This window comes from Astatotilapia calliptera, chromosome 14 (genome assembly GCF_900246225.1).
Source record: "Astatotilapia calliptera chromosome 14, fAstCal1.2, whole genome shotgun sequence".
In the NCBI taxonomy this organism is placed as follows: Eukaryota; Metazoa; Chordata; class Actinopteri; order Cichliformes; family Cichlidae; genus Astatotilapia; species Astatotilapia calliptera.
In genome coordinates this window covers 16,110,953-16,136,172 of record NC_039315.1, presented here as the reverse complement: position 1 = coordinate 16,136,172, position 25,220 = coordinate 16,110,953, and the positions used below count along the sequence as shown (strand labels likewise).

The 25,220-nt window shown below is 44.3% G+C and overlaps 1 protein-coding gene across 3 annotated transcripts in view; it reads right to left on the bottom strand.

Moving 5' to 3' along the window:
- The window catches only part of cux1b (cut-like homeobox 1b), a 62,226-nt gene that overhangs the window by 13,956 nt on the left and 23,050 nt on the right, over positions 1-25,220 (bottom strand). The window contains exons 4-19 of one of the 3 annotated variants that reach the window (XM_026193484.1): positions 22,169-22,247; positions 19,245-19,382; positions 16,781-16,904; positions 14,625-14,701; positions 13,639-13,705; positions 9,126-9,174; positions 6,875-6,979; positions 5,375-5,563; positions 5,068-5,126; positions 4,739-4,781; positions 4,472-4,568; positions 2,346-3,161; positions 1,572-1,655; positions 998-1,099; positions 339-886; positions 105-246 (exon numbers count right to left, since the gene is read on the bottom strand). In XM_026193484.1, coding sequence (XP_026049269.1) covers positions 105-246; positions 339-886; positions 998-1,099; positions 1,572-1,655; positions 2,346-3,161; positions 4,472-4,568; positions 4,739-4,781; positions 5,068-5,126; positions 5,375-5,563; positions 6,875-6,979; positions 9,126-9,174; positions 13,639-13,705; positions 14,625-14,701; positions 16,781-16,904; positions 19,245-19,382; positions 22,169-22,247 — 2,719 coding nt within the window. The remainder of the gene's footprint in view (positions 1-104; positions 247-338; positions 887-997; positions 1,100-1,571; positions 1,656-2,345; positions 3,162-4,471; positions 4,569-4,738; positions 4,782-5,067; positions 5,127-5,374; positions 5,564-6,874; positions 6,980-9,125; positions 9,175-13,638; positions 13,706-14,624; positions 14,702-16,780; positions 16,905-19,244; positions 19,383-22,168; positions 22,248-25,220) is intronic. The other 2 variants (XM_026193485.1, XM_026193486.1) reach the window with 2 other exon arrangements.

Sequence of the window (25,220 nt, the reverse complement as noted above, 5' to 3'; positions counted from 1 at the left end):
TGACAGTAACAACTAGCCACTAGCTCTAATCAGGCTTTCAGAGTAGCGTTCCAGCATAATATATGGTGTGTGTCGGTGTGTGTATTTGCATGTGATTTGTTTACCTTGGTTCTGAGTTTGCTGGATGTGTGCGTTTTGCCCCTGGTCTCCGTTGAGCCAAGGCTGCATGCGGAGGTACGCCTCTCTGCTCCTCTGGTTCAACTTGTTCCACGGTTTGTGTCGAGACAGACTGTCGGTCAGTATACCCTAAACCCCGCGGAGGGAGAAGACTTCAGACGTGCAACCAATGGACAGTCAAAGCAAAGCCATGAAACTCTGGAACTGCCCCTAAACCTCACCTCTTTAGAGTCCTCCTGGTTGTGGTTCTCTTCTCCTATCTGGCTGGACATGGTCCTTCGCGGATCCGTCTGCATGTTGCTCCACCACTGCTCTCTCCAGTAACCTGCTCCTCCGGCACTTCCGGAGCGGGACAGTCCCTCTGAGCCCCGACCCATCCTGAGAGCTCCATCAGCAGACATATCGACCCCCGAAGAGCTGCGGCCCTCTCTCTTCACGCTGGAGCTAAAGTCCAGAATTGGAGACGGGGATGAGGGCGAGGACAAGAGGGAGCTGGGAGGTTTCTTGAGGGAAAGGGCCAGGGGGTTGTAAGGGGGAAGCGGGGCGGTAAGAGATGAGCTCAGGATGTCCCTCTGTGATAGTGACACTGATGACGAAGAGGAAGATGATGCTTTAAGGATGGGCTCCAGTGCGGCCTGTTGGGCTTCCATCTCCCTGCGAGCTTGTTCTAGGATGGAGCGGATGGCTTCGTCTGATCCGCTCCCCCCTCCACTTCCTATTCCACCTCCCCCTTTCAGTCCTGCATAGGACGGCTGAGCATGAGACAAGTCTACAGAGAGGAGAAAAACGGCCTTCATTACAGACACAGCCATCATGGGCACCTTAAATGCCCCGGAGAAGACGGGGGGGGGGGGAAATTAAATAAATAACTCCAACTTACCAGCTTTCTGCACCTGCAGCTCTCTTTTGGCCTGCTCCAGTATGGACTTGATAGCTTCATCAGAACCTGCCTCTGGGGTGCGCACACGAGCGGTGATGTTACCTGGAAAGAGAGGATGAGGGAATGGGAGGAGACGGAATACCTCGTCAGATTAAAACGCTGGGAATACTAACAGAACAGATAAAGAGGAGACGCTGATGGAAGAATTACACCATAGCACAGCACAAAGAACAACATTCCCACCACTGAGCTTCAAGGCAACTACACTGGAGGGATTGTCATAATTTCTCAGGTCCCTTTAGAGCTTGCACATGCACACGTGCTGCAGGGTTCGTATAGTAAATACTCCCCGCAGAATAACAACTACCAATAAAATCCCTAAATACACATGCTGGCTTTTCCTTTGACGCAAGTCACTGAAACTGTGCGGTTACCTTCAAGGCACATTTATATCTGTATGCCTGCCCGCAATTAATATATGGCGACATAGGCACACACAACACAGAAACATCCCAACACAAACATGCCACACAGACAGAACGTGCTAGAATCTCCGTGTGTGAAGGGGACAGACCTGTGTGTGAAGCTGTATCGGAGAGGGTTCTCCGCTTCGGAGCGTCCTGAAACACTCGGCTAAGCTGGGGCTGGCCTGAGCCCTCTGTTAAAAACAATATACCACACACTATGTTACAGCACTTGTGTGTTTTTTTCCTTTTACAGCTAGACTAAATGGTGCCTTACAATGCTCTGCAAACATAATAAGTGTCTGTTCCTTCCAATGCACATTATATAGTACCATAAATGCATTGATCTTAACCATCTGTGGCCCAAGTAGGATTCCAACTTCTACCTCCAAAAGTTATAATAAAGCCACCACAGAGACGGCCTAGTGGCAGCTATCAAACATGGGAATACCAACATGGACCATCTATGACTCGCTGGCAAATTGTGGTATATTTTTTATGTACCTCTGAGACCAACTTCAATCAGCAATGTCTTGATGCGTTAAGAAAGGCAAGCCCAGGCTAATCGAATCTACCCGTAGTTAACAGTACCCCTGCCTTTCTCCTAGTTCCCACCGATCAATACTATTGATGTGTGAAAGGTTTCTGTATTGACCACGATAGCTAGGAGAGGCTCTTGGGATCAGTGCGTGACTAGGAGCTCATTCAAAAAACACAGGTGGGGCACAGAATGGGAGTTAGGAAAGAGAAAGAAAAATAAAAAAGCTAGTCCATATTGACAAGCTAATCAGTTGCTCTATGCAGGGCTTTACACACATACACACAACATGCAAGACACACACACTCCCCCACGCACAGACAACAATACAGGAACGCAGACTCACCTCTCTGCCGTCCCTGGATGCTGCGCAGAGCGAGGATGTTCTGCTCATCGGCGAGGAACTGCCTCATCTTGTGGAACGGCTCCTTCCCCCTGATGGTTAGCTTGTTCCACGGCTTTGGTCTGGCCAAGATCTCGCTGACTGATCCCTGGGACAGTCCCAGCACATAATGACCAAACACACGCTGACCAATGTTGTGCTTGATCAGCTGCTCTTTCACTTGCCGAGCAATCTCCGCTGTGTCCATGTCCTCCCCGTCCAAAACACTTCCTGTATTAGCATCAGAGTGGCTTGGTGATGGGGAGGGGGCGCTGCCAGCTGTACTGCTCCCGTTAACAGGAGCCATGTCAGGGCTGGCTGGAGGTGGCTGGGGGCTGCTGGCTGCTAGAGGGATGGCAGCAGACCCTGAGCCAGGGGTGGAGGTAGGGATGGAGCTGAGGGTTGGCGTGAAGGGGGTGAACAGTAGAGCCCCACTGGGGATTCCAGAGGACTCCTGCAAGGCTTTTGAGTAGAAGGTCTGGAGCAGCTGCCGCTGAATCAAGGAGTTCAAAGCCATCTTACCACCCACCAGAGGGAAGACGGGGGAGTAGAAGTCCTGTCCAATGCCCGTAGGAGCGAAAGGGAGCGTTTCACTGCTGTTGCTGCTGCTGCTGGTGGTGGTGGTGGCAGTGTTGAGAGGGTCCGTGTGAGTGCGAGACAGGGGGCGCTGTGAGGAGGACGGAAGAGAGGGAGGGGGAGGAGGGGGTGAGGAAGAGGGGTCGCTTGGCGCGGTCTCCTCCTTCGCTGTGGACTCTTCTGTCCCTTTTCGCCCGGCTGACCCTACAAGAAAGGTCAGACACACCATGCATTATGGGGGGAGTCAACAAAAAAGGGGTTCCAAAACGAGAGAGAAAAAATAAAATAACAAACGTTGAAAGTTGTCTTAATCAAGTCTTTTTCAAATTAGTGAACTCTGTTTCCTTTTTTGCCAACCCCCCCAGGCAAGTGCCCATGCATTTGTGATTTCAACCTTTCTTGTAAGCCACAGCCTGGAGGGAAAAAAAAGGACAAACAAAACAATTGACACTGTGCCACTTAGGCAGATTAGCTTGGCCCAGGGCTCAGTCTCTTTTTCCCTCTCTCTCTGCTGCAGGCAAAGCAGAAGTAACTGGACAGAGCAAGATGATGTCCTTAGATAGCCAATACACCAAGTCCTCTTCCATGCTGCTGCAGTGTGTCCTTACACACCGATTTATTCCATTGTAGGTGTAGTAACATTGTTTTTAGTCCAGAAAAATACATCCAGGTGAAAAAACATAAATAAATAAAAAAAACTTCTGAAATTAGTTTGGCTTAACAGAAAAAAGACGCATGTCACCAAAAGACAGACTGCACAGCTCTGCTGACTCAAAACAAAGGCCCTCGGCTGCTTGTCTCCTAGAGAGTTCTACTGAATACATTTTTCTATTCACCAGAACAAATACAGACAAAAAATATATTTTCTCAGCCTTGTAACTACTAGAACCCATCTTGATAATAATCGCTGGGAGAAATATTATTCTAATGCATAACCATTGAGACTTAACATGATTGAGTAAGACAGTAAGCTCCTCTCACTGTGAATGTTAATCAATTCAAAGCTATTCAGCTATTCATGCCTAAAGCCATGACATTTCAAACCCATAAACACTGTTGCAGAGGGCAAGAGTCCTAATGTCGGGGGCATTGCACGTTGTCCTCGTTCTTGTGTAATGCGGCTCCGTTACCGTTCAGGTTGACCTCCTGCTGGGGTATTTACAAAACACCAAAGATGCCTTTTCCTCCCTTCCATGAAGAGCGGGACTACACCAGCAACATTTCCAAACCATGAGAAAGTTTTGCATGACTTTTGCATTATTATTTTTTTTTTTTCGACCAATGAACCTGTACATGTGGGCTGCTGTGGTGCAAATAATTCCGCAAACATTACGAGTTAAGTATTCTCAGAGAAAGACCATCTATATGCACACAAGATTGTATGCACTTCCCTGATGACTTGAACTGCAGCTAAAGCCTCATAATCTCCCTTGACCTTCTCTCTTTTTTTTGTTTTGTGAAAGCAGTTTGTCCGGTGTCGATGAACCCGGTCCTTACAGCAACATAAGACTTACCGCTGAGCTCGGTGTTGGCGATGCGCAAAGCGGCGCTCTCCGATTGAAGACTTCGGTTCCTCTCCAGTAACAGAACCTCCAGGGGTTTGGATGAGTCCTGGCAGAAAGGAGATCAGAAACAGAGGGGGAAATTAAAGCTTTTGACACAGCTTTTCTCCAGCCTCTCCTCTCAGATGGTCATGTTTACTGATCTAGTTGTGCAATTTTTGCTTTGTCAATAACTTAGTGGCTGCAACCTCAAGTCTACAGTCTGCTGCTTAGTCTTACCTGCACAGAGTCGGATGCTCCAAACTCCATAGCCTTGAGGATACTGAGAAAGGAGGGAGGGAAAAAAAGCAAGCATGAGAAAACCGCCAAATATACACAAACACACAGGATGCTAACTTTTCTATGTCTTTCTTTTTAATGACAAAGAGCGAGACTGACGATACAAAACTACAAACACAAAGGCTTCGCCTACGTAAGGGCACCCAATTGAGTTACCCACATTAAATGAAGAGACACATCTTCTGTTTACTGCACGTGTCTGAAGACATCAGACTCGTGCAATAAACAGATCTGTACAGGACACACAAATGCCTGTGTTCACTCCTCACCTCAACTCCTTCTTCACCTCCTCATAGTCAGCTTGCTTCTGCAGCTTCTCCTCCAGCTCCTACACATTGCAAAGATGCAACAAAGACAATTAAAACAATAATACAAATCAACACTTGGATCTCAGTAGATCCTGCGTTTCTATTATTTACTTAACTCTACACAACGAAGGGTGTAAACTGGTGAATAGGGTTAAGCAAACGGGAAAAAGACAAGCTACGTAAGTTAGTAAAACTTACGTAGCTTGTCATTATAAATGAAAAGTTAAAGTGGCTTCCAACCAAAATCAGATGTTTGTTGCGTTGGTACCTTCAGAACTTTGGATTTGCTGCTAAGCTGCTGTTCCAGCTGTGAGATCTGGGAGCTGGTGGTCTCTCGGAGTTTGGTCAGGCTGGCCTGCAGTCTCTGCACATCTTCCACCAGCTGGGCAGTCTCTCTTTCTTTGGCCCTGAGCTCCGCCTCCAGATTTGAATGGGACGCCACCTCTTCCAACTGTTCCTAAAGTCCAAAAAGTCAGGCAGTTTAATTGAGTAAGTCTCCAGCCACATATAGTCTCAAGTTCTATCAAATGAATAATTTCATCAGTGGATGTTTTGTGTCAAACAAAGCTGATCAATATTGATTATCTTGTCAAAAGGCTTACTTCTTCAGATTCATAGCCACAGATGATGCAATCAATCACAATCACTTCATACCAAAGGAAAGTAGATAACTTTGGCGGAACAGTAGTAGCTGTACACTAACCAAGTCCCATGTCTGCAAGCTATTGGTTAAATCCAATAAATCAGTTAATCCATATACCAATCACATCTTACTTCTTAAGGAAGCTTAACTGGTTACTCCAGCATCTGACCTTTAATACCAGTGACTAAAGTCTATCCATAAAGTGAGGCTTAAAGCTATAGTCACTAGGGAGACCAGGGCACGGCAATAATTACTTTGACCAAATGCAGTGAACCAGCAATCTGGTCTGCCACCACTCGCAGTCAGTTGCCATCTTTAAAGCAACTTGCATTAAGATGGTAATAAAAAGGCAAAAAGACTCTTGCTGTGATCAGTGTGTAACTGAATGGGTTGATTTGGCAATTACATAAAATCTGTTTGTGATAATGGTGATCAACTGTGGCAAATCTATTGGCATCTACATACAACGAAACTCACATTATCGACTCGTAATCAGAATTCAGTCAGAACCTCATGGATTTGTAACAGAAATGAAAATGTTCCTCCACAAATAATGATATAGTTGCTGCAGGACAGTGATTTAAAAATGATGATGTGCACAACCTAACATATATACAGAAATATAACCAGAAGCAGGCAACCACTTGAGCCAAGCTCCCAACTGCAGAGACGGGCAGCTGAGTTGCGTTTATCGGCACATGCTCGCTCAGACTGCCAACACATTGCAATCAATCTGTCTGTGTTTAAAAATTAAATGGCAATTATTTGCAAACCTTCACCAATCTGTCAGAGTGATGGCAGTCGGTCCGAGCTGGACTGTGTGTGTTTGGAGACAGGCTGCCTCCCACAAGGGGATCTATGCAGTCGCCTTGCGATCAAAAGTGGTCTGCTAAAGGTCGATGGTGTTGCATGCTCAGCCTTTGGATGATCAGTTTGTTCCAGCAACGACTTGCAAAAGATTTATTTAAATCACTGAGCAACCACCTATTTTTCCTAGTGGCAAAGAGGTTGCCACCCTATTTTTACTCTAGTGTGACTGAGCCATTAATCAGTCTGTCAGTGTAGCATAAAAAGGCCAAGCTGATCTTTAGCCTATCAATCCAGTGAATGAGTGAAACGTGTTACCGTGTTTGGGTCAGCCTTGGCCGGGCTGCTGAGCTGCTGGGATTGGTTGCTCAAGGACAGCTGCTCTCTGACTGACTCTGCCTCTCTCTGAGCTGCTTCTGCTCGCTGGAAAGAAAAAGAAAAGGAGAAACGTTCAGGGAAAATCCTGTGTCGCAGGTTCCTACAGTTAAAACACTATTAATCTAAAGTTTAACGCAGATCACTTCTGTGTGAGTTCAGTGTTAATTTTAATGTACACGCTTTCCCGTTTTCCCTACTCAACCTGTCTCATTTTTTCCGCTAGCCCTGGAGAAAAAATTAAAGAGCTATTTAACACATCCTTCGAGACAGACAAAATGGGAATAGTGAGCCCAAGAAAGCGGGAATAAAAGTTTTTGTTCATATGCAAAACCCCTCCCCTTTTACTCTGTTTAAAATCTGTCAAATCGGTGACCGTTGCTCATTGACAGCAAAGACATCTGTGAAGGAGAGGAGTACAATGCTGAATGCACAACACTAGCAATCAAACTGAACAAGTTTTTCAGTACACAATCTTCTATCAGTCAACTGCACTTTTTATTTGGAAAGCGAGTCAGCCCCTTTCAGCGTAAATAATGATATACTTCAGAGTGGAGGGTGGCTGGAAATGCGATGTACAAATTTAGAATGACAACCAAGAGCGAACATTTCCTTAATTAAAAATCTCAAGTTATTCCTGAGCATTGAGATGACACCCGCTGCCTGGTGTTTACTGCTAAAGTGCCGTGCTCCAGTAGGGAATCATCTACCACGCCGGCCAACTTGCCATCATTAGGAGTTACAGGGAGCCGATTCCACAGTGTTCCTAATTGCAACCATATTGAGAGCTGTTATTGACTGGGTGGGAGTTGGACTGCTAGTTGCAAAAGAAAATCCTGTTTTCCATTTTCTTCTTATAAAAGCATATAAAAAGTCTGTGACTGAGCTGGAGGCCATGCTGTCATCCTCTGTAAACCTCAAATCAGAAGTGTGAATAGAGTGTGTGTTTGTGTGTGCGGCATTATAGTCGGAGCGTTAACCTTTAGGCTAATATTAACATTACATGCCTATGCTACCCCTTTAACCACAAATCATACTCTTGGGCTAATAATGAAAGTTAACAACAATGACATTAACAGATACCACAGGAATATTTACAACACGAGGGCAGAGGGCAGACCGGGGGGCTTATTTCAGCTGGATGGGTTTAGTAGGTGTGTAATAAACAAGCAAAAGAAACAGCAACCCTCGCAGTGATAAGCAAGCCACATCTCATGGATTCTCAATAGACAGGAATATTTCGATATTTTTAAAGGTCTATTTTTCATGTCAACAAACCCACAATAGAAAAAAGACCAAAACCACCTTTCTGAGATTCTCTCAGCAACAGGCCCTCATGCTCTTTATGAAGGTTAAAGAACAGTTTCTTTAAAAAACAAAATAATATCCAAAAAATTATGCCCATTGTGACCTTAATCAAACCAAAGCACACTGTGCAAGTGTACTTATTATAATAGCTTATTAGAAATAATATTTATACAGCAAAGTGCTTCACATATTGGATAAAACCACACATTAAATATGTTTCAATGCCCCCGACTTACACAATTTCAAGATTTCTGAAGGATTTCGGAGACAATAAGGAATCCAAAGTTCAGCTGCCAAAACCTCAAAGACTCAATTTAAAGTAAACGGTTAATCAGAGATCGACTGTCATCACAAAACACTCAAAATAAAAAGCAGGAGCCTGGCCATGCAGGACTTTGTATGCGATTCATTGAATTCAATTAAAATGAACGCTAAACCTCACTGCAATTAACATGGAGGGGTGTCAAACACAAGGCTCGGGTGCCACAATCAGCCCAGCAAAGTAAGAGATAAACAATTAAAGGACAGAAAGTCCCTATCAACTATTTTTCTGTTGACAAAGTTTCTTTTCTTTTTTTTTCTTTTTTTTTTCTTTTTTTAAATGGGTCCACAATAAAATAAATGACACACAGTGGATGTGTGTTAGCACAATAAAAAACTTGTTGGTGGTTTGGTCATGTCACATTTGTTTAGAGGAAGCTAAAATATAAAATATCACTAAAATAAATTGTTTTAAATCGGTTTACCTCATGTTTGCCTCCACAACAATTTCAGCCAGCATTTGTTTGGTCTACAATTTAACAATGAAACTTGTGAAGACAACTTGGACAGTGTTGCACTTAAACAAAAAAAAAAATACTATTCAGTATTAAACCGAGCGGGCTACCTGATTGGCTCTTTCCAGGTCTGTCATCAAGATCTCAATCTCATCCGCCCTAAGAGACAGAAAAACATGTGTTGTTACTTCAGATAAATGCACAGAGGATATAAAAAAAACAAAAAAACAAATATGGATAAATGAATGATGACGACTCGCAGAAAGAGAGGTGCACAGATTTAGAGCATCCCGGTACGGTGTCCATTAAGCTACTGTCTAAATTTCACCTTAATCCATTGATTGTGAACTCCATAACCCAAACAGCTTGTATATGTGCGTGCATACATGTATTTAAATGTGTGTGTGTCTATGAGTGTGGGTGTGCACATGTAAGCCCCTAAACCCAGGCCACACTAAAACAGAGGGATTACATTAATAGAGCTCTAAGTCCTAATACAGCAGACTAATCTGCTATGAAGCTGTGTGATTGTGTCTGACTAATGGTCTGGATGGAGGCCATGGTTCACCTCTCACTTGCTAGAGGTCAAACAGCAAGAATACATCCCCGTAATACCACCTCTCATTGGACTTTGGGAAAAATATTTTAAATAATCCCTCCATCGTGAGAGACGTGGATACCTGGCACTTTTCTGTGAACAATGAGCGGGAACTGAAGAATACAGAAGCACAGCGAATGTTAATATTTCGTAATGACAACTTTAACTTTGAGTTAAACTACAATTGCCTTTCTGTTTTTGAGTTTTCAACATGCGTGAATATGTTTCCCAGCACGAGGAGGCTTTGGAAATAGTGACCTCACCGATGGTCTATAACGCAATGCAACGACATGGCATAAATGCGTGCGTGTTTATTTAAGACATTCCTCGCTGATAAGAATACGCGAGTGGCACCGAGTGGAAAGGCGTGAGGCGCATATGTGCACTGCGCGTCCATTAAGACCTTTTGATTTTATTGCAATCTTTTGATAGTGAACCCAGTAGCCCACGCAGCTTTTGTATTTGTGTGTCACAGTATGAGAAACAGTGTTATGTCCCATAGGCTTGAGTACTACTGATTTGAATGTGTTTAACAAAACAGACACAGTTGATATTAGGTCAACATTGTGCCACAGGCAATGCAGCAAAAAGAATCAGATGTGGGTGGGAGAGCTTTTCACTCTCCGCTTTTATTCTTTCCCTAACAGTTAAAAGGATCTAGTATGTATTTAAGCAACATAATAGTACACTACCTCAACAGCTTTTATCCCGTCTTAAGCTATAGTGTGCAGGACCCGCAAGCGCACTCAAATCGCGCACCCGCGCACACAAATGTTAAGGTCAGAGAGCCAACAAGCTAGAAAAGCTTGTAATGGAGAGCGTTTATGGGTAGTAATGCAACCCAAATACACCACCGCTCCTGCTCCAAATGTGATCATTTAATCAAAGTACAGATGCACAAAGTCTTCTTAAATAACCTTTGGATTTGGCTGTATTTGGGAATTATAAAGGCAAAGCTAGAGGCTGAGGGCCAAAGCAGATCACAGGGAAGGGATTTTCTGCATATCCTGATACAGTCAGTCAGTCAGTCAGTCGCTGGGCAGGGCAGGAACTGTCCGTGGCCCGCCAATGCACCCGCTGGAATGACTTCATCAAACACTGGAGAGTAAAAGGGGGGGTGGGTCCTTCGTGATGATAAAGTCTGATTTTATAGCACCCAAACTTATCTATAAAACACCATACAGCAGCCACAGGGAGGAGCTATAGAGTAGATACACAGCCAAAATGGAAAACGCACACAATCAGCGCACACTCAAACACACTTGCACACACTCTTTTGTACCATGAAAGCCAATGGGTGCACCCAGTGACATCAGTGAGTACTATAGGACTTCTGAAACAAGCCCAGAGCCTCTGAGGCCCTACTGTACTTCCTCCATCTCAGACAGGCCTTTTCATCTCCTATCATCTTCTCTCTTGCTCCTCACTCAAGCGCTCCTTTTCTTTTCCACCCTTTGCCTGCCTCCATCCTTTCCCCCTCAACCGTTGCCTTCCCATCGCCCTCCACTTTTTTCACCCCCTCCTTTCATCTTTTTCTTCCTTCCACCTCCCCTCTCTCATCTTTCGCCCTCTCTTCCTCGGCCTCTGTCCTCGGTGCCAGCAGGATATTCCCCTGATTTAGATTTTCATTTCCCTCCTCTATCGCTCTCTTATCCCCTCTTCCTCGCTGAAGCCTCCGGCCCCTGGCTCGCTTTTTGCCCTCCAGCTTTCATCACTCCATTCCTTTTCTTTCCTTGGCTTTCTCCACATTGCGTTTTCACAGCGTGTTACCTTGGGGATTTCAAGGAGGCTTAAAAAGAAGCTAGCTGTGAGACCGTGTCTGTGTGTATGTTGTGCGCCATTTTGTGTTGTTGTGTGCTTGGGCTGGACACCGGAAAGAAAGCCCTATTGACCGGTGCCTAATTATCGGCAATTAAACGGATTTTAACCAAAATGTTATCAAAGCCTCCTACATGCAGATAAAGCTATGCGCAAACATACAGAGGAGTCTCCGCACACTCAGCTCACACACTCACACACACATACACACACAAAGCATCCTGTGGGGCTGGAGATCAATATATCATTAATCTTTAACAGGGACTAAACGGGTAAAATGCGGCCAAGCCAGACCCTCACAGCGTCGACACAGAGAAGGGGGGGGGGGGGGGGGGGGCTACGCTACATCTGCAGGCCCGCCTCCCGCTGAAGCTGAGACTCTCCGGGCGCTGCAAACATCGACCAAATTCTCAGGGAGTGTGTTTGTGTACGTCCACGGGTGTTTGTGAGAGTGTGTTAGTGCTTATTTTAAAAGGCAGATTACCCAAATGCAGCGAGAGGATGGGGGGGATTTGTCACGCAATGTCCTCCTTAGTGAAAAGTTCAGAGCGAGTGTGTGCGTGTGTGCGCGTTTGTGTGTGTGTACCCGCACGTGTCTGTGCGCTTGTGAGGAGAGAAGCGCATGATATGTATGTATGCGTTTGTGTTTCGCAGTGCCAAAATGTATGCAGTTAAAGGGTTAAAAGTTGTGTTCAGCCAAACACTGGCGATTTGCTCAGCCAAGCAGTAAACGGGGGAAGGACTCCAAGGACTGGGAGGGTGCAGGGTTAGAGAGGGTTTGTGTGTGCTTTAAAGCGTTGCATTAAAATTTCAGATCACAGCACGCCACATAGTCAAGGACCCTGACTGCCTCGGGCTCACGAGTGAGTGAGCGAATGAGTGAGTGTATACTTGTACGTGTGTGTGTGTGTGTGTGTGTGTATTTATGTGGGTGGGCATGTGTTTATTAGCTTCTGTAAGCAAATGGGACCTACTATAAGTGTCTTTTCAAAAAGTGTTTTCTTCTGACATAAAACGAAGAGACAAGGACGCCAAAAGAAAGCGTAAAGAAATGTAGGAAGAAAAAAAAAAGAAGAAGTAGTGCAGGAAAGGGGACGGGGGGAGGGAGGGCCTTCTGATAGACTATGAAACATATTGATTAGTGCTATTACACCGTGTGCAATTTCGTCCTGTGGTCTTTCCTCTCACACTAAAAAAAAAAAAAACACCTAATGCAGGAGACAAACGACAAAGTGTGCGAGTGAGCGAGGTAAGAGGGAAAAAAGGAAAAAAACAGGGAGAAAAAAAAAATTGTGAGGAAGACAGAAGAGGGATCGATTTGTTTTTAACAGCCAATCAATTTAACAACTCTGTTAATGGAGAGGCACAGTGAGTTTGGGGCCAGGTAAATGGGATGGGGTGGCGATGGTGGTGGTGGTGGGGTGGCCTTAAAAGCCAAGTTGATACTCTCCCGTACTTTGTGTATGAACACAGGATGCCCTTGACCATTTTATTATCAGTCCCTGGATTTAGCCAAAAGAGCTCATATTTCAGCCAAGGCAGGGTGATCCCCCCCTTCCCCGGAAATGTAATTTTTCAGCTTTGCGTATGCGATTCTGGTGCTCACGAGGTTCTGGGTCCTGCTGCTAACCCAGAGGGAACGAGGAGTGTGAATGTCATAAAGTGCCACTTCACAGTGCGGAGTGCTGACATGGAAAAGCTTCTGTTCTCATCCTCAACACTACTATAAGATCAATAATGATAGATGCCCAAAGCTCGACTGAAGCCATCTCATCTTACAGGTCCTATTAGAAAACATATGTAGCTTTCAATCTGGCACCTCTCTATCAAGTCTCTGATGAAATCTGAAAGCTCTTTACCCCATTAAGACATCAGGCGCCTATATAAGACTTGTACGTACATATCAGGTCTTAATGGATTAAACAAAACCACACACACATCCGCGCGCACAAAACAAACTCTATTTTGATGTTTTAGTTTGGCTGCAGAATACATTACAATCCCTTTCAGTATTTACAGTGCATGGGTAATGCCGGGATTTGGAGGCTGCTGGCTGTTGTGGGAGAAAATCCAGCTGTTAGGGAGAGAAGGGGGAGTTTCCATGCAAGGAGATTCACTAAACAGGATGATTATGTCAGGAGGAGAGTATGGAGGAGCCAGAGGGGAGAAGTCACCCGCAAACACACATAGATCAGTGAGGCACGTACTTTGCTGTGGATTCCTCGTCATACTTTGTCTTCAAATCAAAGAGCTCGGCCTGAGTTGTTTCAAGTGCTGCAAAAGACGGTGAGAGACAGTTAAGGGTTTTCCTGGTGCAAAGTGAGCTGAAGAAGCAGATCCAGACATGAGCGATACTTTTTAAAAGAGCATTAAAGGTGTAAACATTATCTTTGACAGCTTCTTACTACTAAAGTCTTATTTCACACGAGAAACTTTGGCATTTCTGTTTCTCAGTGATGACAGCTGAGATTTTCTTAGATCTCCAGGCCTCGCAGACACCTAGTCCAGATGTGTCAGATTAACTATGAGTGTTAAACATAATAATCACCAGTAGCTGTTTTTTTTTTTTTAAACTCATTTTCACAATGGGTGAACATTTATTGAGAAATAGAGAGGAATAGAGGGAATCTATTATGATTTCCTTTTTTCTGTCACACAAAGGTGGATGATCACATTACAAATGACAAGTTTTAAGTAATATGGTCGGTGTATGTGGATGTAACCCCTATGAGCCCAAAGCTCCGGTTAAATATATTCTTTTTTTCTACTTTGGGATCTGCATGATATCACTGAGAGGGGATATCCTTATATGGTCATCTCGGGAACGCAGCTTTGCCTGGGAGCACAGACGCTCCACCCACCTGATGTTTCAACCCTTCTATTTGTCAGTCTGAAGAAAGCTGGATTAAAGGGAGGTGGAAGGGAGCTAAAACAGCTTGTTTCAGGACAGCAGAATACAGGGCTTCACGGGTTTAAGGTAAACAAAGATGACGCTGAACTTTTAAATCATACAAAGCTACTCTACAAAAGTACAGGGATAAAAATATGGAACTGGAGATTAATATAATAAGTCCCCTTTAAGAAGTTTTCAAAGGCTTAATAGCCAGCCCAACTACACTTTCAGTGATAAGAGCACTTTATCTAAAGGTGGGTAAACAATCCCCAGGTGTGTACAGGCTGCGTAGGCTGGTACCTGTCTGTAGGGACCGGGCTTTCTGTTCGGCCTCCTCCAACCTTGAGGACATGGAGTCCTGGCTCTCCTGGAGTTTCCTACAAGAGACCAGGTAGCAGAAAGTCACAGTCAGTCAAGAGATACTGAGTCAGTAAATTCTGAGCTCACACTTTGTGGCAACTGCGACTATTCTCTATTTTCCCACCATTTCTGAAGTGTTTTCCACCCTAAAATCCTCCCAACACAACCCACTCCTCATTAAGCAGCCCTATTAGGCAGGAATGTCTGGCCACTGGGGCACACTGCACCCAGGGGGGAGAGAGAGAGAGAGAGAGAGAGTGCGCGAGGCTTGACTAAGGGAGAGGGGGAAGGGGGCGACAGAAACCACAAGGATAAAATAGATTCATTCTTAGCATATAAAAAGTTGGGCTCTGCTGAGAAATTGCCACTGCGTGTAAAAACATCAATAATCTAGCACAAAGATGGTCTTTATGGCACTCTTTGATGCCCCCCTTCCCCGCCAATCTGTCTCTCCTGTCATCTCTATTTTTCTACCCTCTACTTCATCCTTTCATCTCCCTCACTCTCTCTACCCTTCGCTCATTCCTTGCAGGATGAAATGCATCGGAGGTGCCATCCATTTACTCCCCCCCCCCCTTCTCTCTCAGACACAGGAAGTCAGCTCACTGCAGACAGGAAGGGGCCCATAAAACACTGACGTACAGGAAATACAATTGGACAATTGATCTTCTACTGTACGTATGAAAGGGACAGTGAGCTTTAATACAGCTTCGTCAAACAAACGAGATGACTGACAGGAGGAAAACGTGCTTTGTAAAGTCCATTTCATATTAGTAAACTGTATACGTCAACTTGAAATGAGGACTTTCATCAGAGGGATGGTGTTTTAAAGACTGCAAGCAGCTTGTAGCTTGGAGAAAATCCATAGCGTTCAGTGCATCGGGTCTCATTCGCTTAGAATTACAGCGGAGACTGTTTGGAGTCAGTATATCATTACTAAATCTGCATGGTGAGAGTGCGATTTAGTAGTAAAACTGCATATTAACATGCTTGAAGAGGAACTCCATACTGTGCAGCTGAGCACTTGTGACACGCTGAATTTAATCTGTTAATTCTGTCGGTCTCAAACTTTCATTTCATTGCTGATAAAAACGTTCAGGTCTGACGCATCCATCAGAGCTTTTTTAGCTCTTGTTCTCCCTCAGTGAAAATATGCTGCGTCTTTAAGCCCCGAGGCTGCAGCGGCTAATCACATGAAGCCTCATCACTCAGATGTCTGCACATCTCTTTTTTATTTGATTTGATTACTTCAAAATAAGAGCACACATTATCCAAGTTAATATGGGATCACAAGATAGCTTAAACTAGTTACTGTTTTTTGGGATCCAATGTAGAAGCAAAGGAGCCTGAGTTAGTTGTTACGTGAAACAATATTCCTGCCTCAAGTCCATTATACTTTAGGCCAAATTGGCCCTTTTCTGGAAAATGGCAGTATTAAAGCATTTTAGCCTCACTAAGCAGTTTTTTTTAAATGTCCCTAAAGCATCCGGAAGCATTTTTTGAGCTTATTACTGCCCCCGTCTTCCTGTACACCTGAAAATTACACACTTTAACAAAAAAAAAAAAACCATTGTATTGAAATAAAGTAGTCTTTATCAGCAAAGCATATTTTTGCACAGCAGAGGCCCATGGCAGCAAAATATCCAACATAACGGCTGAAAAGTATCTTGGTAAACAGAAAATGGGAGTGGATGGTGTCGATTCCCATCAAAGCGAGAATGGCAAGCGCCCACATGACAAAAATGCTGGCATTGTCTTTTATGCAAGTTATCTCCATTCCTACATTTGTGCGCAGGAGGAAAGCAATAAGCAACAATTTGTCGATTAGACTGATAACTACTGAAAAAAAGAGAAAAGAAAAAAAAAAGAAAAGAGCCCTTGGAGATTTGCTTAAGTAGGAATTAGTAAGTTGTGAACAGAGAGCCCTGCTAAATAAAGTCTGAAATCTTAAACCTATCATTCAAAGATAAGAATCAGCAGTTCTGCCTGAGGGCACAATGACCCAAAGCATTCAAACTGCAAAATAATGCAGAGGTTATTACTTTAAACACAGCTGCAGCAGCGCACATACGCACATAAACATGCGCAACTTTTACCTCTCCTTCTCTGCATAGTCGTTGTGTAGCTGGAGCTGCTTCTCTTGGGCCAGGTTCTCGGCTTGATTCTTCAGAGACTGCTCGTACTCGCGAATCTTCTCCTTCAAGGCCTTAATGGTCACCTCTGTGGAAGAGATTAGAGCAAAGAGGCGAGCACCGAGAGAAAAGAAGTCAGAAACGTGAGTGATCTAGATAGAAAACACAGACAGCAAACTATGGCACTTTTCTATATATCTGATATAAAATAGCAGTGACGATGTTTTTAGCGAGGTGTTTGACCTTTGCCTAAGAAGCAGCATTTCACATCCTGCATTCCTCCTCTGTGAGCACAGATGAAGACCTTGGCCCCCATGGCCCCGGTTTGTATGTAATTTGTATAGTATATATTTTTTTCTCTCATTTCTTTTCTAAATGTACTTGTATATTGTTCACATGTTGAAATAAATTACCAATCAATCAATCTTTGAATCCGCAGCTGCCGTAGAATATTCAACTATCACTAAGAGCAGATATGCTGCATTCATTAGGACTGCATTAGTACCGAAACCCCATAACCTGCTGCCGGCTGAGCGCTGTATGGGGCAGCCTGAAATAAATCTAACACATAACTGGAGTAATAAATAGTCCTCCCTATGTGTGTGTGTGTGTGTTTCTCAGAGAAAGATATAAGTGAGTGAGACAATGATATAACGCATTGCTGCTCGCTACCTTTGACTGAGGGCTCTTAGCACTTTGTGTGTGTGTGCGTGTGATTTAAACTCCAGTCTCACTGCTCTGACACATAATCAATAGAGGAGAGTCCCCTCAGAGCCCTCTTACCCCTTAACTGCTTAACTGAACTTTAAACATTTAGGTTGCGGGGATCAATGGCCCCTGCACTCTGTGTGTGTGTATGTGTGTGAATGTGTGTGAGAGAGAGTGTGCGGGCGGATCCGCGTGTGTGTTTAACAGGAGTGGGAGTTCCACAGTGTGTTTTGGGGTTTAAATATCCCCCATCTATTGAGGCGGGAAGGAGGGATAAAGGATGAGGGAACAGGAAAATCAATGGCAGAATGGAACCCTGCCGCTATCGAGCTGTTCCAATTAACTCTCACTGAGGAAAGGGGGATTCCAAAACATTCCCCCGTTCGCTCGCTCACTCCTCCTTTTCGACTGAAATTACACCACTTTTTATTACCGCTTCTCACTCATCTCTCCCCGCTGTTGTCAGTTTCTCCATCTTTAAGCGGATGTAGATCATTGCATTTTTATTTATTTTTTTTTACATTCCTCCAACTCTGTCACGTCTTTTTCATCCTCACGGGAAACTTTTTAAACGTAAACCTGTGGACATTTTAGTGTTTAGGATTTTTTTTTCCACATATCTCAATGTATGTCAAAGAGGTATAAACCTGCAATGATGAGGACAGATTTCAAGTAAAGCTGCACAAACAAGGCAGTCCACGCACACACGCAGGAAAGAATTCTGAAGCAAGAGTAGAGACTTTCTCACCTTTAGTCCCCTGAACTTTAAGACATTTCCACTTTCGAGAGAGCTATAAGCTAAACCGAAAATATGTCCAGAAACTGAAAATGTTGTGTTCATCTTGCTTCACATACTGCTCGTTTTTTTAATGAACTAAAACTACCTTTTCATACACAAGCAGGACAAAATTTTCCACTACACTTTTCACACACAGACTTGACAACAAGGCCACCAAAGTGTATCTGCCGATTCAATTTAGCAATGTTTTCTTTTTTAATCCATTAGAGAAAGAAAACAACTCAGTGGATAGTCTCCTCAGTTATATCTTCAATGTTCAGTTGCTGCTAACCAGCTGTACTCCAACACTTCCTATCTACAGGGCTGCTGTAGTGGCCCTCCTGGATATCACTTTAGCTGCTACTCCAACAAGTCTCTCCTAGACTTCAACTACCACAGCAAATCTGCAGCAGGTGACTCAGTGAGTCCGTATTCTGCTCCAACCAGACCCTCCTGTTACTGCAATTAGATGCAATCCAGGACAGGATGACTGGTCCACTGTAGGTCCAGCTGGGCATATTGTTTTTAATTTAGTTAACATCCTTTTTTTTTTTTTTTTTTTTTTGAAGAAGAAGAAGAAGAAGAAGAAGAAAAAAAGAATCGCTCTACAACAGCTTTACAAAAGCTTTTCACTAAAACCCAGGTTACACAAGTTCTCTTCTCATTTAATTTTTTGAAAGTTTATTTTTAGGTTGCTGGGAAGAGGGATGGATAGCACAAGTGTAAAGAGACCAGAAGTGTAGGGAAAAGGAAATGACATGGAGTGAAGATCTGGACTCACTGGCATTAGTGTCTGTTTTTTTCACAAACGAGCGTCAACATAAAACACCGGAATGTGAAATTTTGATAAGTATTAACTAGTTAATTGTATGGTCTACATCTACTTCTGTCAAAGTCGGGAAAATCCCATAATGTGTGCCTGTGCACGCATCCGTCTCTAACCTTGGTTTTTAACCTCTGCAAACTCTTTGTTGTAGTCCTCCAGTGTCTCTCGAAGTTTGGTGTTCTCTGTCTCAATGTCGTGCATCCTCTGGAGCTTCAGCTGCAGCTGCTGAGCCAGCTCCAACACAGGTACAGGATCTGGTAGAGAAAACACACACCATGTTAACACACTGTAAAGCAGATCAGACAAGCAAGGGCGGCAAGGTGGTGTAGTGAGCTAGGAATAACTACATTCATGGCCCTGTGAGAGAGAGGGAGAGCTTGCCCTGGTGAAGAGTCCTTGGGCAAGGCAATGAATCTCTAGCAGCTCCAGGACAACTGTTCTGGAGCCGACCCTGACCTCTGATCCCCCTTTGGAGGATTAGTGGTTAGAGCAGAAACCAAAACATATCGCAATTACCAGTCATACTGCGATGAGGGGAGAACAGTCTGACATCTTCAAATCAGAGCTTGGCTTTACTTTTAGAAATAATAATGTGGCAGTAAATTCTATTTAATGTTAGTTATTTATAATAAACCTGTTTTCAAACTACTCTCCATGATAGAAGGTTCAATACTTTAGAGTAGGGATGTCCAACTCATTTAACATCGTGGGTCACACACAGCCCAGTTTGATCTTAGGTGGAACTGCATGATAAATGTGTAAAATTACAGAAAGAGTCATGATAGTTCATTGCACAGATTGTCCTGTAATTATAAAATATAAAGTTTTTGTTAATTTACTGTAGACTCACTAGTGGCTGAAAAGCAAGTGCTTTCCTGTCATTCAATTACTTTGGTGTAGTATGAATTGCACTGGGGGTAGGCAGTCTTTATCAACAGGAAAATCTTAAAAACTTGTGAAAATACAGTTTAAAGGCCGGATTCAAGTGTTCGTCGGGCCGATTCAAGCCCCCGGGCCTTATGTTTAATGCTCCTGCTATAGAGTAAAGCAGCTTAACCTTGATGCGTCTTCATCACTGGCTTCTCACGGCCACACTTAAATACATTATTCTCACTTACTGATAATGACCTAAAAAGAAAGTCATCAGGCTCTTATAACATCAGAGCACTTCGGTGATTAGAAAAGAACAGATCAAACTTCGTACTTATAAGTCACTGTTGGTTTACCCATTCTTTCCTAACAAAACTTTATCCATAAAGTCTATTGAACGATAGACTATCAGTCTTTGTATCAAGCGACCATTGTTGAGTTAGGAGATTAACTTTGGTTTCTGTATGCGGGAAAAAAACATAATGCGTCAACTGTTGGCGCAGCGGGAGAACCGGATAAGTAGAGGCACACAGTAACATAGAAGAGACAAATTAACAGGAGAGATTACTGGGCTATGATCAGTTAAAATGTTTCGCTATGATGCCGCTTGAAAGCGAGAAAGAAGAAAAACATGGGAGCAGACAGATGGACAAAGCGGAGCTGTAAAAACAGGCAATGAGAAAAGGTAAATACGAGATTAAAGAAACAGAGACAGAAGGAAGAAAGGCAACTTTCTGGAGGCATTTTACCAACATCTCTGAACACACAGCAGGGTTAACTGTCAGTGTGATGAAGAGAGGCCTGTCAGTCAGGCCAATCACATCTGATTGGTGCTCATGGGTGGCAGACTGGTGACAGGCAGCCAAGAGACGCAGGCGACGCTCATCAGCATGCCAGCTAAAAGAGCAGTTTATGTGTGTGTGTTTGTGTGTGCGTGTTTATGAGTGTGTGTGTGTGTGTTGTACAGATAAGAGGAACTGACAGCTTACAGCTGGGGGTAAGGGCTGTGTGTGTGCGCGCGCGTTTGTGTGTGTCTCATGTCTGACGCAGTTAGATATCTTAACTATGCTAATGAGAGATCAGCAGAGAACGATTGGGGAATTTCATGCTGATTTTGTGCTGTCAAGGTGACACACCATGCAGGGCTTGGCTCTGACACACACACGCACGCACACACCTCTTCACATAAACACATGCGTTTGCTTCCAAAGTCTCACAAAAAAAAAAATACACACAAGTACAAACACTCACTAACATAACTGTACGCCCTGAATTTGGACTCCTATCTGCCTCTGTGCCCTTGAAAAATCAACTTTCTCTCCCTCTTATCAAACCTGTGTCCTTCACTTGGACCCCCCCGCTTCAAATCAACTGTACAGCCTGTTAAAAGCAGTTTGACTGGTGGGCCACTGGTGCTGAACGCTCTCGCCAGACACCTTTAATCTAAACCAGAGCACACTGGGCTGACTAACCAGGCCTTCAGCTGATAGAAGACAGAACAAAACACACTGTTTCCTCTTTCAAGACTGCTGCATTAGTCAGGCCGGTCTGTGTCTGTGTGCGTGTATGCATCAGGCATTACATCATTGTCTCGCTGCAAGTTAAGAATAGCCCCGTCAGAGCTGGCGCTGACTTATTGGGAGCAGTACAATCCAAAGATATTACTGTAGGTCTATCCATGTGGGAATATGATGACCTCCTTACGCTATAGATGAACTCAACTCTTTCATTCCTGCATACGCGGCCCCTTCAGGGCTCCCGAGCAGCTGAAAGTCTCCTACCAGCAGCACTGTGGCTGTGTGTTCTGCAGCTCTCGGTGCCGCGCGGCCCTCCCTCAGCCTCAGTGCTGCTGGATGCGACCGCTCGTGTATGTGCACACTTTGCCGCGGCCAATTGTGGGCACGCTTGTCATCCGTATCAGGACGCACCTTCTGTTAAGACCCTATAACGGCTATACCAATGGGGATGAGGTCTCCTGGGGACATATTAAGGCGTCGCACACGCCTGGATGAACAGTGAAGCAGCACCAGAGGGACGGTGTCACACGTTTTCTGCGTTTTTCCCTGTTGCTGCTGTCTGCACGGATGAGGGAAGGTCTCCCTGATTGCAATTCCGGACTAGGGAGGAGTCTACACAAACACACTTGTATCATCACTAAGAGCAGTCTTACCTGGGACATCGATTATTTTTTTGTACACGTTCAAGAAGGCGGCCTCTGCTTCTTTACTCCTCTTACTCAAGGCATCGATCTGCAAGGAGGAAAAATAAAACGTAATTGTTAAACGTCAGTTACCATACACTCCAAAAGCAGGCACATTAATTTAACGGTGAGAGCCGTCTACATATCTGTCTATCCTCACTATGCCTTGGTATGTTGCATGAGATCGGGGCCGTCATGACAGCGGCCACGTTGGTGTTTCCTTCCCGTGAAGTCAGTTCAGCTGTTCAGCCGATGACGGATGCGTTTCGTTTGCTGTGTACGTGTGTTCGTCTATCCGTCTGTCCTCGAGTGAGTGTGCCTAAGTCCTTCAGTCTGTTGTGTGTGTGTGTGTGTGTGTGTGTGTGTGTGTGTGTGTGTGAGTGAGATGGCGAGCCTGTGTGCAAATGTGTGTGTTTGTTTCCCCTCCAGCACACTGACATCATTAAACAGCTGGCTCAGTCTTTCCAGCCACAGCAGGGGCAGATTATTCAGTCAGCTCTTAGCAGCAATACAGTGTGGATCCATTACTGATGCAGCCATTAACACAAGAGGGCACGGCATGCATTCCATCACCGATATTATTGAAACGGACAGCATTAGATTGGATCTATAAGAGATTAATTCTAAAATCATACTGGAGAGGGGAACTTTTACGCTGTTGTCAATGCTGAAACATGAGGCAACGAGCTCTGCCATAGTCTCTGTGTCACACTTCAATATGAGAAGCAGACAGAGTAGGCGAAATGCATCTGAAATCAAGTCTAAATCGAGGGAAACAGATGCCAAATAAAGACATTCAGATGGTGCTACTGTACTGGGCAGAGCTACAGCTGACTACTCTGGCTCACGCACTCAGACTAAACAGCCTGTGTTTCTCTTCCAACTCCTCCAGCACATTCACTGAGAGAAAAGGAATAAAGACAAAAGCCTATATAAGTCCAAATATAAAGTCTTCACATTCCCAGCCAAGCCAGTAGTGTAGTTGATGGGTGGTTTAGGGGTTCTTGCCACTGTAAACAGAGCGGGCTACATGTAATACTGCCTGGGCTCCTATGGGAACCTAATAAATCTCTTCACATGGCTTTGATTCATCTCTAGTTTTTTAGCCGCAAAACATCTGGCCCTGAGTAGGCTGGTGCCAGCACACCACCCCTCCCTCTTTTTTTCATTTCTCTGTGTCTTTCTCCCCGTCTCTCTCACAAATTCTCTCTCTTGTCACTTCCATGTTCTCTGACTCAGTCTTTTCTTTTCCTCAATTTGTTTTTTCCACTGTTAGCCTTTCTCACATGTTTCTCTGTCACACTTGAGTCTCTCTTGCATGCTCCTGCAATCTCCCTCCTCCCTCTCTCTCCAATACTAATATCTCTCGTTCTCACATCATGCTGCATCGTGTACTTTACCCTTCTTCGTGTGCTGTGTGACACTGAGCGATCAGAATCCTCAAATGCATGGCCGCTAATGGGAGATTACAGATACAGAGCACTAATACCTTTCTCACACACACCAACATCAAACCTGTCGAAATGTCCGTGCACACGTCTGTGTGTGTGTTTGTATATATAAGGGAATGTGATCAGAGACTTAAAGTCATGCCACACAATCTCATAATAAAAAAGAAACATACAAAAACCATCACACACACACAGAAAAAAAAAAATTATCTGCCAATGGCACCGAAGGAAGCCAGCTGCGTGACTGTACAATGACTGGGCCAAGGTCAGTGGTACACTAGCTTTATATAGCCCAACATGGGAGGCAGGAAATAGACATTTAATGTAGGACACACCCTACAGTTAGAGGCAGGTTAACTGCAGGACCAGAGCCATTAGAAGACCACCCAGGATTTGCAAATACAACCCTGCTGTTCCAAACTGCAGCTCTTTCAACCAATCCCAATGACATCTGCTATTACATGCTCCCCTGCCCCCATCCCACACACACACACACCAAGCAAAACAAATGAAGTGACACAAATGATACCTCACCAGTATCAGTAGGTTACTGATGAGAAGTGCTTGCAATTGCAAAAAGGTATCCCTGACAAGTCCACGCACACAAACACATACGTACATACGTCAGCACCTTGTGCCACCATCACTCAGCACCACCTTGCTCCCCTATCTAACCCGTAGTGTGTGAAGGGCATCGGGCTGACCTGTGTGTGTATACATATATATCTGTGTGTGTGTGTGTGTGTGTGTGTGTGTGTGTGTGTGTGTGTGTGTGTGTGTGTGTGGCCCCAGTGGAGTCTGATAAGGGGAGGCTATGGGAAGCAGAGACTGAAGCCTTGGATAATGGAAAAGCTTATCTGATCGATGGACCAACAAGGAACACTGAGTATGCAACATACACACACAAACACACACACACACACACACACACACACACATAACCCGTTTACCAAACTGAGGCCTTGTGGAAACACTACTGTTATTGGTAATAATTATGACCCGAGGGCATCCACCTTTCAATGACAAAGATTAAACAGAGTATCAAGACCTCCAAGTTCCTGGGCTAAAACTTTTTATTGTTCTGTCTGAGTTCTACATTCACTTAGTAAAGATTCACCCTCCTGGGTAAAATGCTTAAGGATGAGTTACTGTGGGATTTCGACAAGACCTTCTGGCTTCTGGTGCTGTCTTGTCCTTGATCAAAGCATTGAGGGGTAAGCAAACAAAGACGGGCTAAAATTACACATTCTCAGAGCAACTCATGTCGTGGCATGCAAGCGTGCAGAATAGGCGACTGATTGATGGGCTGCTCTAAGACTGGCGCGGGTGTACAGTATTATCGCAATAATCATAAGATAATGTCCTTCTCAGTTCCGCGACCACCCACTACGCGTCTCAGCGTGTTCTGGTGTGCACACCGTCGAGGTGTGTCAACATGAGGATTGTGGAAACAGCTGACAAAGCCCCAATTATACCGCTGCTGTTTCTATTCTCTAAATAGACTGTGGATCATCAGCAGAACATGGAAGAACCACTATAAATTACAGCATTTTTACATAACCACTGGCTGT